This window comes from Ahaetulla prasina, chromosome 12 (genome assembly GCF_028640845.1).
Source record: "Ahaetulla prasina isolate Xishuangbanna chromosome 12, ASM2864084v1, whole genome shotgun sequence".
In the NCBI taxonomy this organism is placed as follows: Eukaryota; Metazoa; Chordata; class Lepidosauria; order Squamata; family Colubridae; genus Ahaetulla; species Ahaetulla prasina.
This window is the reverse complement of record NC_080550.1, coordinates 21,294,543-21,309,753: the sequence shown is the minus strand read 5'-3', so window position 1 is coordinate 21,309,753 and position 15,211 is coordinate 21,294,543. Positions and strand designations below refer to the sequence as shown.

Here is a 15,211-nt window from a genome sequence, read left to right as displayed (position 1 = left end):
TCTCATTAGGTGGCCAAAGTATTTCAGTTTCATCTTCAGGATATGGCCTTCTAAAGAGCAGTCAGGGTTGATCTCCTCTAAAACTGACTTGTTTGTTCGCCTTGCAGTCCAAGGGACTCGCAGTAGTCTTCTCCAGCACCAGAGTTCAAAAGCCTCAATTCTTTGGTGCTCAGACTTCCTTATGGTCCAACTTTCACAGCCATACACTGCAACTGGGACACAACCTCATGGACAGTACAAAAAGGGGAAAAAAATCATGCTTATACATATATATTCTCTAATACTACTGACAAAATAAAAAAAATAAAAAAATAATAAATAAATAAATAAATAAACACACACACACACACACACCCAGCTGCTCCCAGGATTCTTCCTTTATGCAGGCCAGGAAAGAGGGGAATTGTAGTCCCTCCACTCCAGAGCGCACCGCGTGGGACAAAGGAAGGGAAAAAATACACAAACACACAATCTCTCCGCAGGGCCTCCGCCCTTCCCTTTCGCCCGGCCAAGGAGCCGGGCCAGGCCCGCCTCGGGCCGGGAAGGCCCGCCTCCTCCCTCCCCTCCTCTTCCCCGGCTGCTTTTTTGCCCTCGGGCCCGGGCCGCCTCTTCGCGGAGGAGCGGCCCCCGCGATGGCAGTGACAGCGACGGCTTGGCGAGCCTTGCGGAGGGTCGGGCTTGGCGCAGCGGCCGGGCCGCGCGGATCCTTGCTGGGTTGGCCCAGCAGCAGCAGCACCGGCAGCGGCAGCCGAATCGTCCGCAGCCCCGAGGCCCGGCGGCTCAGCACCAGCCCTGCGTTGCTGCTCGCCGGTGAGGAAGGGGCGGAAGGCGGGCGGGGACCCGGCGCTCTCTTTGCGCCATTGCAAAGGAGAGGCGCCTGCCCCGAAGCGCCCTTTGCTCGCTCTTGCTCCCGATCCAAGCAAGCCAAGCAGCGGGCACCGATGGCGCTTAGCCGGAGGAGGCCTCTCCGGCTTCCCCCGGGCAGCGCGCTTGCCACCCCTGCACGGTTCCGGGTGCCCGGGCTTTTGGCTGAGTCGGAGAAAAGGGCCGCGCAACCGGGCAGGGCGCGTATCCGTGCGTGCAGCTCGGCATGGCGAGGGCTGAGTTGCACGCTTCGTGTGGGTGGGTGGGGGGCCAGAGTTGGATTTCGGGTTCCCGGGAATCCGAAGCGAGGCCCGTTTTGCTTCCACGCGTGGGCAGCGCACCCAGGAAGTTGGCTTCCTGGACCGGCCCGTCGTGCAATGCAGGGTGGAAAAAAACCAAATAAATTTGGCCTCCAGGCAAGGCTAAGATCCTGATAGAGCAGAGTAGAGTAAGAATAAGAATAAGAAGTAGAGTAAAGTAGAATAGGAGTATAGAGTAGAGTAGAGTAGAATACAATAAGAATAAAGAGTAGAGTAGAATAGAATAGAATAGAAAGAACAGAATAGAATAGAATGTTCTTTATTGGCCAAGTGTGATTGGACACACAAGGAATTTTGTCTCCGGTGCATAAGCTTTTATTGTACATACAACAACAACATAAGATAATCATAAGGTACCAATAGGTATCAATAGAAGGTAGTAGGAAAGATAATAGTAAAACAGCTGTACTACATGGGTAAGTATGACTTAGACATAAGACATTGTTGGGGGAATTCGGTGTTCAGCAGAGTGATGGCATGGGGAAAGAACTATCTTTGTGTCCAGTTAGAATGGAATTCTTTATTGGCCAAGCGTGATTGGACACGCAAGGAATTTGTTTTTGGTGCATATGCTCTCAGTGTACATAAGGAGAATAAAATACATTCATCAAGACTAAAAAGATACAACACTTCGTGATAGTCAAGGTTACCAATAAGCTATCAAATCGTACTAGGAAACCTCTGGATTCTAGGCTGCCTCTCATTCCCCCAGTGGTGCGCAGAAACTTGTTGGAGAAATTGGGCAGGAGAGCCGGCTTGGATGACTTTGGGCCAGTTCCAATTTCTCAGCCCAACCCACTTCACAGGGTTGTTGTTGTGGGAAAAATAGGAGGAGGAAGGAATATTAGGTATGTTTGCCGCCCTTAGTTTCTTATAAAATATGCGGGCTAACAATTTAAACAAATCAAACTGTAAATAATTTCTTTGGATCTATGGCATGCCATGAGATTTCAAAGTATTACATGGGGGCTCTTGAAAAGCAAAAGGGGTCTGGTTGCAGATTCTGGGACATTAACTGGATTTTGCACATGAATAAAAATTATATTCATCATCTTCGTAATGTATAATAATGAAGCATGTATGGAGATACATACTGTACATGCAGAAGGGGAATCAAAGTATGAGTATTGTAGAAAGCAAAAGCTGGGTCCAGCAAGGGTTGAACATTTGACAAAGTTTGACTTTGATCAGACAGGCATTGAAGTATAAGCTAAGCAGATATGAATGCATAAAAAAATAATTCTTAAGTATCATTTACCACTTACGCCACACATAAAAAGGAGTTTCCTAGCTCGAGTTTAAGTTTTGGGGTTTATACTAGCAGAACATAAGTAGGATTGTAAAGGGATATACAAATAAAAGTAAAGGTTCCCCTCGCACATATGTGCTAGTCGTTCCCGACTCTAGGGGGCGGTGCTCATCTCTGTTTCAAAGCCGAAGAGCCAGTGCTGTCCGAAGACGTCTCCGTGGTCATGTGGCCGGCATGACTCAACACCAAAGGCTCATGGAACGCTGTTACCTTTTCACCAAAGGGGGTCCTTATTTTTCTACTAGCATTTTTTACATGCTTTCGAACTGCTAGGTTGGCAGAAGTTGGGACAAGTAACGGGAGCTCAGCTGGTTACACGACACTAGGGATTCGAACCGCTGAAGTGCCGACCTTTCAGTCGACAAGCTCAGCATCTTAGCCATTGAACCACCGTGTCCCTCTGATATACAAATACAGACCCTTAAAACTGACCCATTTGTTGTTGTTGTTTGTTTTTTGTTTTAGCTCGCTGGTTTACAGATAAGCACGAATGGATCGCCGTCGAAAATGGAATTGGAACGATAGGAATTAGCAACTTTGCACAGGTACTGTTCCTGCCCACTCTGGCGATCTTGGCATTGTCGGTTGGCCTTGCTCTTTGATTTCTTTGATTGTCCTAACTGCTGTTTCTGCCTGCAATGCCATTTTGTGGACTTGGACCTCAGAGGCTCCTGCCTGGAAAACATGATTGAAAAGCCCCGGCTGTGCCTCACTGGTTTGGCCTCACCCCAAAATAACTTCGAACCTGAGAGGGAATTGTGCCTGAAAGTTTCGTTTCTTTTCTCTCTTTTTTTGAGAATTTGTTTTATACTTTACACACAAACAACAACCTACAATGTATCTTTTCTGAACAAAATATCAGCCAGGTACATGATTACATCCAGTTCAGGTTTTTTCCAATACCTCTTATATGCGTTTATCAATATATTTCCTTTCCCCCCACTTTTTTTATTTCCCTATTTGCATTTCTCTTAAAAATTCTAATCTAATCCTCCATCCCCAATTTTAATCTTTAGCCGAATCGATCCCTTTTTTCCTGCCTTTTTCTTTTCCCATTTATGTTAAAACCCTATATTTCCATTTACTAATTTCTTTCTTTTCAATCTCTATAGCATCAGCATCAATCATCTCTTTACATGTCAATAAAAGTTTTTAAATTGTTATTCATAATCTTATAAAAAAATAAAAAACAAGCAGGCATTTCCATCATTTCAAAGAGTCTAGTATTTATATATTCCCATCTCATTAATATTTCAACCTTTAATTTATTTCAGTTCCCTTTTTTTTTCTTAAAATTCCTTGCTTTCTTTGCTTGTCCTATATTTCTATCCATTCTCCTTTTTTCTCCTTCCCCCATTTTTTATTTCTCTCTATTAGTCCCTATGTAGTCCTTTGACTTTGTATTTTTTCCCTTCCCTTCTTTCTTCCTTCCTTCCTTCCTTCCCACCTTGTTATTTTTCCCCCCTTCTTGTTTTCAGTATTTTTTCATTTACTTTCATCAGCTTCTTTGTGCTATTTCCCTTTTTATTTTCCCCCTTTCTAGCTATTCTTTCACTTCTCCCCTTAAACTGTTTTAAAATTACATAATAGTTCATCATCAGCATTTTTTTCTTCCTCTTCCAACGCCCTTTGTTGCTTCATGGATTCTTTGTTTGGTGCTAGTTCCGAAGTAGCTCTTGTTTCTTCTGGATCCTGTTTTCCATACGGTCTTGTGATTATTTCTTTTATTTCTTGCTTAAAAATCATCTGCATCTTTTTCATCATTTCAGTTATTCTCTGTGCCATTTTTTTAGAGTTGTAGTTCTTATTCTTATCAAAGTCAAACAGTTTGTTGACAAAATCCTCCCTTTCGGTTCTCACCAGTCTTATTACTGCCGTAGAAAACTTTTCCACAATAACTGTTAGTCCATGTAATTTTCTCTTCCATCTGAGGGGGTCACTTTCCAATCCACAGTTCTGATCCACAATTAGCAAAGGTATCCATTTTATTTCCTTTACTTAGAGCCACGCCTTTTTTGCTTTAACTTTTTATTTTTTCCAATTAGTCCTGTTTAAAATCCGTATCCAAATTTACTTACTTCCAATTCATGGAGGAAAAAGAAAATCAGAGATATTCCACCATGTTGCGGTTTTAAATCCTCTGGTTTTTTTCTTTTTGTAGTCTGTAACCAGTTTTAACAGTTTCCAAATTGTCCAAAGTTTCCGGCTTTAATTAGGGGTTCTGTTTTTTTTCTTTTTTGTTTGAGAGGTCTCTACTTCAATTTTAAAAGTCAAATTTCTCTTGGGTCTTTGGGTACTGCTTCCATTTCTTTTGTTTTGCTATGTTTACAGTCCTTCTTAATTTAGCCGCTATTCCACCGCCAATTTTTTTTTTTTTTTTGCAAATGTCAAGTTTAGAGTGCTTTTTTATGAGTTGGTATTCACTCACCCGGCTTCGATATTTCATCCAATTCATTGCTCCTGCTCAATAACTTGGTCCGGTTGTCCCAGCTTAGTGATGGCTGCTATAGCCATCTCCCCGCCGTTGAGTCAAAGAGATTTCCTCCGACCTCCAAGGAACTTCCCGGTCCTCTCGGTTGTCCAGGGTGCCCCTTCTTTTTCACCATCCCTACAGGACAGCTCCAGTCCAAAGACCCCTCAAACGGCGGTTCGTCGGCCTGAGGATTTGCAGAGCTCGGCGGAGCTCGCTTTTCCCCATCCGTCTCGACGCGACGCTTCCGGTGTTCTCCTTGCCTAAAAGTTTCTATTGGTTTCTGTTTGGTTCATTGGAGAAAATACATTCATCATGTAAGAGGGGGGCCAGGCAGCCTTTAGATCACTAGGATCCATACAGGTAGTCCTCGGTTTGTTTAGTACCACAGTTCGTTTAGTGACCGTTCAAAGTTGCAAGAGCACTGATAAAAGTGACTTATGACGGTTTTTTATACTCGCAACTGTTGCAGCATCCCCATGGTGACGTGATCGAAATTCAGATGCTTGGCAACTGGCATGTACTTATGACGGTTGCGGTGTCCTGGGGGGGGTGTGTCATGTGATCACCATTTGGGACCTTCTGACAAGCAAAATCCACGGAGGAGTCACATTCACTTAGCAATTGTGTCACCACTGCAGGAATTCACTTAACAACTGTGTGAAGAAAGGTCGTAAAATGGGGGTAAAATCCACTTAGCAAATGTCTTATTTAGCCCCAGAAATTTGGGGCTCAATTGGGGTTATAATTCAAGGACTACCTGCACTTAACATTTTAGTACAGGGGTCTCCAACCTTGGTCCCTTTAAGACTTGTGGACCTCAGCAAAGCTGGCTGAGGAACTCTGGGAGTTGAAGTCCACAAGTCTTAAAGGGACCAAGGTTGGAGACCCCTGTTTTAGTGGAGAGGATGAAGGCTTCAGGTGGCTGGACAGTGGTCCCAAATAGGTAAGGCTGTCCCAAATCCATGGATAGGGTCAGGATATCCTATTTATTTCCACCAAATCTCATTTTAGGGTTTTCAGGGCAGATTTTTTTGGCCCGCTTTCATCTTAAACTGGTGACAGTGACGCTGATAATTTCTGACAGTTGTGGTCCAAGGAGCGAGTATCTGGGAGGTGTGAAAGATAGACTTGAGGGGTCCATGCAGCCACTGAGAAGGAACCTAAGGCTGTTTTATTATGTCAGCATTTCAAAGTCAACCTGACATTGTCCAAGTGGGTCAGCTGCCCTTCCTTAATGTCAGTGACGGTTCTTATGTTTGTGAAACACAACACAACAGGCTCTGGTGGCTTTGAACCCCCTCAGCTGGAGACCACTAGATTGGTGAGGAATTTTGCAAGTTGAAGTTTCTCGAAGCTGTTTCAAGACTTTAATTATCTTTGTTTATTTATTTGTATCCCGCCTGTATTATTTTTACAAATAAGGTGGCAACACTATCCAACACAACTTCCTCCTCCTATTTTCCCCACAACAACCACCACCACCTGGTGAGGTGAATTGGCCTGACTGGTACAAAGTCATCCACCAGCTGGCTTTTGTGGCTAAGACAGGACTTGAACTCACAGTCTCCTACTCTCTAGCCCAGGGGTCTCCAACCTTGGCAACTTTAAGACTTGTGGACTTCAACTCCCAGCTTTGCTGGCTGAGGAACTCTGAGAGTTGAAGTCCACAAGTCTTAAAGTTGTCAAGGTTGGAGACCCCTGGCTCTAGCCTGGAGCTTTAACCATTAAACCAAACTGGCTGTCCACTGGCTGTCTTAAGGACAACATGAGAAATATAAGGAAGCTTCTCCTATTTGGGGTCAGGTCTTGGGGCTTGCCTAGCCACTTGGCACAAACAGACTGGGAAGGACATAAACTTGTTTTTTGCTGGTCCCAAAGGTGCTTTTTCAAGAGGCAACTGGACTTTCTGGTTTTTCTTTGAAAACGTTCCGCTTCTCATCGAAGAAGCTGAAACAGAGCTGAAGAATCTTCTTGGATGAGAAGCGAAATGTCTTCGAAAACTCCCCCCCAGGAAGTCCAGTTGCCTCTTGAAAAAGCACCTTTGGGAACAACCATGACCTGGATGACGGAGAATCCCCATCGACATGTGTTTTCTGCTTAAATATCACCCTGGGACACTCAACTTTCTCTCAACAGTGGTTTCCACTTCTTTAAAATCATGGCTGATGCCGGAACTTTTCGTTTCAGGAATCATTAGGGGATGTTGTTTATTGCAGCCTTCCAGAAATTGGAACAAAGCTGAACAAACAAGGTAAGCATTATTTTATTTTATTTTATTTTATTTTATTTTGTCACAACAGTATAAACAAACATCAACATAAACAATAATTCATCATGAGAGAAAAAGTATATATAAGTAAAAGTATAAGTAAAAATATGCATATAATACTATAATGAAGAGAACAATAGGACAGGAACGGTAGGCACTTTTGTGCTCTTATGCACGCCCCTTATGGTCCTCTTAGGAATGGAGTGAGGTCAATAGTAGAAAGTTTTTGGTTAAAGCTTTGGGGATTTTGAGAAGAGACTACAGAGTCAGGTAAAGTATTCCAAGCACTGATGATTCTGTTACAGAAGTCATATTTTCTGCAATCAAGTTTGAAGCGGTTGACATTAAGTTTAAATCTATTGTTTGCTCTTGTATTGTTGCGATTGAAGCTGAAGTAGTCTTTTACAGGAAGGATATTACAATAGATGATTCTGTGTGTTAATTATTCTTTTTTTTTAAAAAAAAATCTTGTCTCCCTCAAACGTAAATGTTACATTAGGCCTTGGAGGAATAAAGTTACTTTAGGCTTTTTTTTAAGGATGTAGGTGTGCTCCAAAGGTTTCTTTTTCTTTACATTAAATAGCAGACCTCAGACCCCACCCCAGCCCCCAGTTCCTTGCATTACAAGGTGTCAAGAAGAGAAACAGGTTATGAAAGAGTTTTGTTTCCAAAATGAGAGCTGCTTCAGGAAGACACATATAAAGGTCTTTGAAAAGAACTAAATGCGGACCTCCAAATGCATGCAGCTCTTAAACATTTTCCAAAGGGGGGGGGGAGGGAGGGAGAGAGAAGGGGAGGGAAGGGGAGAGAGAGAGAGAGAGAACACCCTACTAAGCTACTACCAGCTTCTATTGATAGAACAAGCAATAGAATAGAATAGAATAGAATAGAATAGAATAGAATAGAATAGAATAGAATAGAATAGAATAGAATAGAATAGAATAGAATAGAATAGAATAGAATTTTTTTATTGGCCAAGTGTGATTGGACACACAAGGAATTTGTCTTTGGTGCATATGCTCTCAGTGTACAAAACAGAAAAGATACCTTCATCAAGCATGCTAAGGTACAACACTTAATGATAGTCATAGGGAAACAGTCAGTATAAATCTTAAGGATACCAGCAACAAGGTTACAATCATGCAGTCATAAGTGGGAGGAGATGGGTGATAGGAACGATGAGAAGATTAATAGTAATGCAGACTTAGTAACTAGTTTGACAGTGTCGTGGGACTAGGAGTAGGACAATGACTAGATTGGTTCCATAGCTGCAGATTTACAGTTGTTATTATTATGCTTCGTTGCACGATCAGCCAGGTGTTCAAGACTGAATTTGGCATTTTTGACTGCCTGTTGAGTCCTTTCTAAGGAAAAGTTGGATGCTAGATGTGGATGTTTGATAGTGTTACAAATAATCTTTGCAGGATGGAAGCCGTTCTGTGTAAATGCTCCAGTTGTTTTGGGACTGCACCCGAGGTGCCCGTTTAGGGTTTGTCACAGTGTCAGCCAAATGTTCAGATTTGGCATTTATGTCTACCTATTTTTTTGTTTTTTTATATTATTATTATTATTATTAACTTTATTCATTAAACATGAAACTCAGTCAACTGAACATTCAAAAAGGAATCACAAATACCTCTGACTGGTGCTGATGGTAGCTGCCAGCATCCTAGGTATCAACCAAGTACATCATCATCATCATCATCATCATCATTATTTACTTTATTCATTAAAAATGAAATTCAGTCAACTGAACATTCAAAAATGCATCACAAATACCACTGACTGGTGCTAATGGTTGATAGGGGTTGCTGCCAGCGTCCTAGGTATCAACCAAGTACCTTCTTTGATGATGATGATGATGATGATTATGTTACATTTATTTGCTGCCTGTCATGCTATATGGGACTACTCTGGGTGGCTAACAACCGTAAAAAGGAAGAATTTTTTTTTAAAAAGAGTGTGAACAGAAGATAATAGAACCAGAAATAAACATTGAAAGAGAACACAATGAGAAATACAACTATATGATTAGGAAAGCAGAGAACAAGATGTGTGGGTGTGGGTGGGTGTATGTGTGGGGGTGTGGGTGGTGTGCCCTCAATCCAGCAGCCACTTGTAGCATGACACATCACACAAATGCACATTCTCGTTTTGGGATTTCTGTACCAAGGCCTTTTCCCATTTAATGTTCCAGATGAATTTGGAGCCTTGGAAAGTGTGAAGGCTGCTAGTGAAATCTACTCTCCCATCACAGGAGAAGTCACGGAAATTAACACTGCCCTTGCTGATAATCCTGGACTTGTCAACAAATCTTGTTACCAAGATGGTAAGAGAAGGAATCCCTGTTTTCCAAAGGATTCTGAACAGTAGTTTGCAGAATATCACAATGATAATATTGGAATTTATCCAACAGACTGTTGTGGGACAAGCACTGCAGGTAGTCCTCAACTTAACAATTGTAATTGAACCCGGAATTACAATTTTTAAGTCATGATGGTCTTTACATGGATCACCATGTGACCACAGGACTGATTTTACAACCTTTTATGTGGTGGTTGTTAAGCAAACCTATTTTCCCCCAGTTGGGGGCGGGGGTGTTGTTTTTGTCCGGAATTGGAAAAAAATAATGAAAACTGGCAAAAAAAAAAAAAGTGCCAAAATTTGAAGTCACGTGATTGTGGGATGCAACAAAGAGTCTTAAATGCAAGCCGGTTTGCTAAGAACCCAAAACTGATCACATGACCGCAGGGTGTGCATGGTTGTCAGAACTTTGAAGCTGGGTTGCAAGTAGCTCTGGGAAAGTTAGTCATATCATTGGTCACTAAGTGAGTGGTTGTGTTGTGTCTGCGCCCCCCGAGCCGGGCCTCCTGCCAGAAAGTGACTTGGAAAGTGAGGGAGAAGGGCCGTCAGGACTTACCTCAGGAGCACTGGCTTCCCTGGCTCAGCTCCAGGAGCCAGAGGCAGGCCAGGTGGAAGAGATAACGAGGCCTCTGTCCCCTGACTCTTTCCCCCCACAGGCCACGCCTCCAGACCCAGTTGATGGCAATCAGGCCTGGCTGGACCCTAGGTTTCATAGGCAGGAGAGGCGGGAACAACAGAAGCAGGGGTGGGGTAGGCCTAGGAAGTGCTGAGTCATGGAGCCACACCTCACAGGATATAAAGGCAGCAAGAGCTGCTGTGCCTCTTCATAGCAGGCAAATTAACTGCTTAACTAAGAGCTGAAGTACTGTTTGTTCCTGGGTGACTCATCGGCATCGAGGGAGATAACAGAGACACTTGGCAGACGCTCGCTAGTTTGCTGCCAGAGCTGATAGTGCCAGCTAATTAAGCCATCGCTCGGACGGAGGCGAGGGGGGACAGAACAGGTTGTTACGCAAGGACTAACTGAATATCGTTGGATGGACAGATCCTGAAGCTGAAGCTCAAACACGTTTGGCCACCTGATGAGGAGATAAGAGAGGGCTCCTTGGACAAGGCCCCGATGTTGGGAAATATGGAAGGCAACAGGAGAAGGGGGTGGCAGAGGAGAAGATGGTTAGATGGTGTCATCAACATAAGGAACGTGAATTTGGACAAACTCTGGGAGGCAGTGGAGGACAAGAGGGCCTGGAATGCTGTGGTCCATAGGTTAATTTACCCACGGTCCTGAAACTGGGGATCAGAGCGGAGAGATTGGCCCACCCGATTAGGTGCAAGCAGGTTGGCGGGTCCCTATTGGGGGGGAGCCCACACCACCCACCTGACCAAACCAGTGAGGCTAGAGCTAGCGGACCACCGGGAATCAATTTGATTCATAATAGTTCCTAAAATGACAGACATGATCATAGTAGGACTCTGTTGGCTAGACAAGTGGGGCCAGACCATCTGGTGAGAAGGGGGCAACCAGAGACTGAGGATAGCAAGCCCTCCCCCTCGCACCTGCAAATAGGGGCATCTGGCCACACAGGAAACCCCCACCTTAGAGCCCCACCAGAACAACTGGCAGCCACCTCTGAACAAACCCCAGAGGCTGAGCAGATCCCTAGAGAATATCAGCAGAAGTGTTCAGTGAAACCGAGGGCGATGTCGGGCATGACGTAAGTGACTGAACAACAACAAAAACCTATGGAATTAAGACTAGAAACCATTGGACCTAAGAGTAGCATTTACTAGAACTACAGGACAGTGGTGGGTTTCAAATTTTTTTACTACTAGTTCTGTGGGTGTGGCTTGGGCTTGGCATGGCTTGGTGGGCGTGGCTTGGTGGGCGTGGCAGGGGAAGGATACTGCAAAATCCCCATTCCCTCCCCACTCCAGGGGAAGGATACTGCAAAATCCCCATTCCCTCCCCACTCCAGGGGAAGGATACTGCAAAATCCCCATTCCCTCCCCACTCCAGGGGAAGGATACTGCAAAATCCCCATTCCCTCCCCACTCCAGGGGAAGGATACTGCAAACTCCCCATTTCTTCCCGGTCAGCTGGGACTCGGGAGGCAGAGAATAGGTGGGGGCGGGGCCAGTCAGAGGTGGTATTTGCCGGTTCTCCGAAGTACTCAAAATTTCCGCTACCGGTTCTCCAGAACCTGCTGAAACCCACCTCTGCTACAGGAGCCCTGGATATCTTGGTGCTTTTTAAAAAAACACACACACACATCCTAATTTGTTTTGGGTTATTATTTTTTTTGGCTCACAGGTTGGCTTATCAAAATGACGGTGGATAATCCTTCCGAACTGGACGACCTCTTGACTGAAGATGCCTATGAAAAATACATCAAATCCATTGAGGAGTAGCTAGAAGGTGCCAAGCTGAGCCAGTACCCACTACTTTGACGTAGATGGCCCCAAATTACTGGCCCAAAGAGAAGCTGGCGCAGCAGCTGGCTGAGGAAATTTTGAAAGGAAAAAAGCCCCGCCTTTCTTCCAATGGCGTGAAAGGCAGTCCACAAATGTCCGTAAATCAAAACGTTTGTGGCTCCTCTCACTAGGCAAGAATCAGGAATAGTTTCGATTTTTCTCCCCTCCCTCCTGATCAATATAATTTCAAGGTCTGAAGTCCATCATTCCTTCTGGGCTACAATGACCTTTGTTCCTGAAATGAACACAAAAGGTTGATAAAATAGATCCGGAAGATGATGCAACGGCCTTAATTCCAACTTCTACTTTTTATTTGTACAGATTTTCTTGCTTTTCTTTGTCCATCCTCTTTCCTCCCCGCCCCCCAACACGGTATCTGTTTTTGGTCGTCTACCAGAAGTGGTCCTGCTGCCTTTGGTATTAGTGAACGTCCTCGAGAGATTAGATGGTTCAAAAGTGTTGGGGCTGGAGGCACGGAGACCTCCGGCTAACCCTTCCTGCCTGGCAGCAGATAAGATAACAGAAGTTAATAAAAAATCCTGACTTTACCAAGTTTGTTTGTTGTTCCTTTTGTAGCTTAATAGTTAAGTGGTGGGTAAGACTGAGGTGGTGCATTTGACCTTGTAGTTTATTGCAGTGGTGAAATCCAAATATTTTTACTACCGGTTCTGTGGGTGTGGCTTGGTGGGCATGACAGGGGAAGGATACTGCAAAATCCCCATTCCCTCCCCCACTCCAGGGGAAGGATACTGCAAAATCCCCATTCCCTCCCCACTCCAGGGGAAGGATACTGCAAAATCTCCATTCCCACCCCACTCCAGGGGAAGGATACTGCAAAATCCCCATTCCCACCCCACTCCAGGGGAAGGATACTGCAAAATCTCTGTTCCCTCCCCACTCCAGGGGAAGGATACTGCAAAATCCCCATTCCCTCCCCTACTCCAGGGAAGGATACTGCAAAATCCCCATTCCCACCCCATTCCAGGGGAAGGATACTGCAAAATTCCCATTCCCACTCCACTCCAGGGGAAGAATACTGCAAAATCCACATTCCCTCCCCACTCCAGGGGAAAGATACTGCAAAATCCCCATTCCCACCTCACTCCAAGGGAAGGATACTGCAAAATCCCCATTCCCACCCCATTCGGCCAGCCAGAGGTGGTATTTGCCAGTTCTCTGAACTACTCAAAATTTCCGCTACCGGTTCTCCAGAACCTGCTGGATTTCACCCCTGGTTTATTGGAAAGTTTGAAAGTCAAATCTTGGGGCCTCCATATAGGTCGTCCTCGATTTACGACCACAATTTCTGTTGCTAAGTGAGACAATGGTTAAGTGGGTTTTGCCCCATTTTTTTTAATGACCTGTCTTGCCACAGCTGTTAAGTGAATTGCCGCAGTCATTAAGTTAGTGACGGTTGTTAAACGGTTGTTAAATGAATCTGGCTCCCCCACTTTGTTCATTAGAAGGTTTGCAAAAGGTGATTGCATGACCGAGGGATACAGCAACTGTCATAAATAAGAGTCATAATTTGGAGTCAGCAAAAAAGTACGCTAATACAAAAATATACAAAATGTAACAGTGTTAGAAGGGACCTTGGAGGTCATCTAATCCAACCCTCTCCCCACACAGGAGACCTATACTAGGGATTCAAACTGCCAACCTTTCTGATCGACAAGCTCAGTGTCTTAGCCACTGAGCCACCTAGCCAGTCATGTAACTGTAAATGTAAATCTAATATAAATATTTCTATGCACACAGCAGGAAGAGAAAGCTGTGTTGGATATGTTTGCCTCCTTATTTGTAAAAAATAAAGGTGGAATATAAAAATAAATAAAATATTGTATAGGACCATATTAGGAATGGCAGAGTTGGATGGACCTTGGAGGTCTTGTATTCCAACCTCCTGCTCAAGCAGGAGATCCTCTACCACAGGGATCTCCAACCTTGGCAACTTTAAGACCTGTGGACTTCAACTCCCAGAATTCCTCAGCCAGCTTTGCTTCAATTCAATTCTGGGAATTGAAGTCCACAAGTCTTAAAGTTGCCAAGGTTGGAGACTTCTGCTCTACCATTTCAGACAAATGGTTGTCCAGTCTCTTCTTAAAAACCTCCAGTGAAGAGGTACCCACAATATCTGGAGACAACATCTGTTCCACTGGTTAACTGTTCTCATTGTCTGGAAATGTTCCCTTATTTCTAGTTGGAACTCTTCGTTGAGCTTCCATCCATCACTTCTTGCTCTGCCTTCAAATGCTTTGGAGAATAGGTTGACCTTCACTGTGGGAACGCCTCAAATATTGGAAGACTGCTATCATGTCATCCCCCTAGTCTTTTCGTTCATTAGACTAAACATACTCTAGTTCCCATAACCGTTAATCGTATACTGTAGCTTCCAGTCCCCTAATCATCTTTGTTGCTCTTCTCTGCATTCTTTCTAGAGTCTCAATATCTTTTTTGTGTCACGGTAAAAATACAAGTGGGAAAAGGCCCCGAAATATAAGATAAACACGGTCCCAGACACCTGCAAATTGGGATAAAGGTGGAAGTGACGACATGCAGGTCATGACATTGTGGTTTCCATTAGACGCCCACCAGCATAGTAAACTCTTACTTGCAATAGCCGCCAGGAAGTCAACCTCTGGAAAGAGAGTGAGTTCTGGATACCACCAGTAGAGGGCACTGCTGGCTTGCTAAGCAACCACTGAGTTCCCACGACTAGGTCAGGGGTCTCCAACCTTGGTAACTTTAAGCCTGGAGGACTTCAACTCCCAGAACCACTGAGTTCCCACGACTAGGTCAGGGGTCTCCAACCTTGGTAACTTTAAGCCTGGAGGACTTCAACTCCCAGAATGCCCCAGCCAGCTTTGCTGGCTGGGGAATTCTGGGACTTCAAGTCTGCCAGGCTTAAAGTAGCCAAGGTTGGAGACCCCTGGACTAGGTGGTATTCCCCAAGGTGCGTTGTGTTGGGATTGTCTGTAAACTTGCTGCAAAACGTAATTCTGACTGAATTTTGCATGCCTGAACTAGGCTACAATGGCTTCTTCAACAAACCACTTTTAAAAACCTTGGTGTTGTTTCATAGATGATACCACAATTCTTTTTCTGTCACATGCAGACACAGAGATACACATAGAGGGATA

The 15,211-nt window shown here is 44.4% G+C and overlaps 1 protein-coding gene across 1 annotated transcript; it reads left to right on the top strand.

The window, feature by feature from the left end:
- The first annotated feature begins 544 nt into the window (after positions 1-544).
- GCSH (glycine cleavage system protein H) lies at positions 545-12,619 on the top strand. Its single transcript, XM_058155456.1, has 5 exons — positions 545-810; positions 2,959-3,038; positions 7,154-7,217; positions 9,433-9,564; positions 11,911-12,619. The coding sequence occupies exons 1-5, from the start codon at positions 633-635 to the stop codon at positions 12,006-12,008; spliced, it is 552 nt and encodes a 183-aa protein (XP_058011439.1). The 5' UTR covers positions 545-632; the 3' UTR covers positions 12,009-12,619.
- Positions 12,620-15,211: the final 2,592 nt, after the last annotated feature.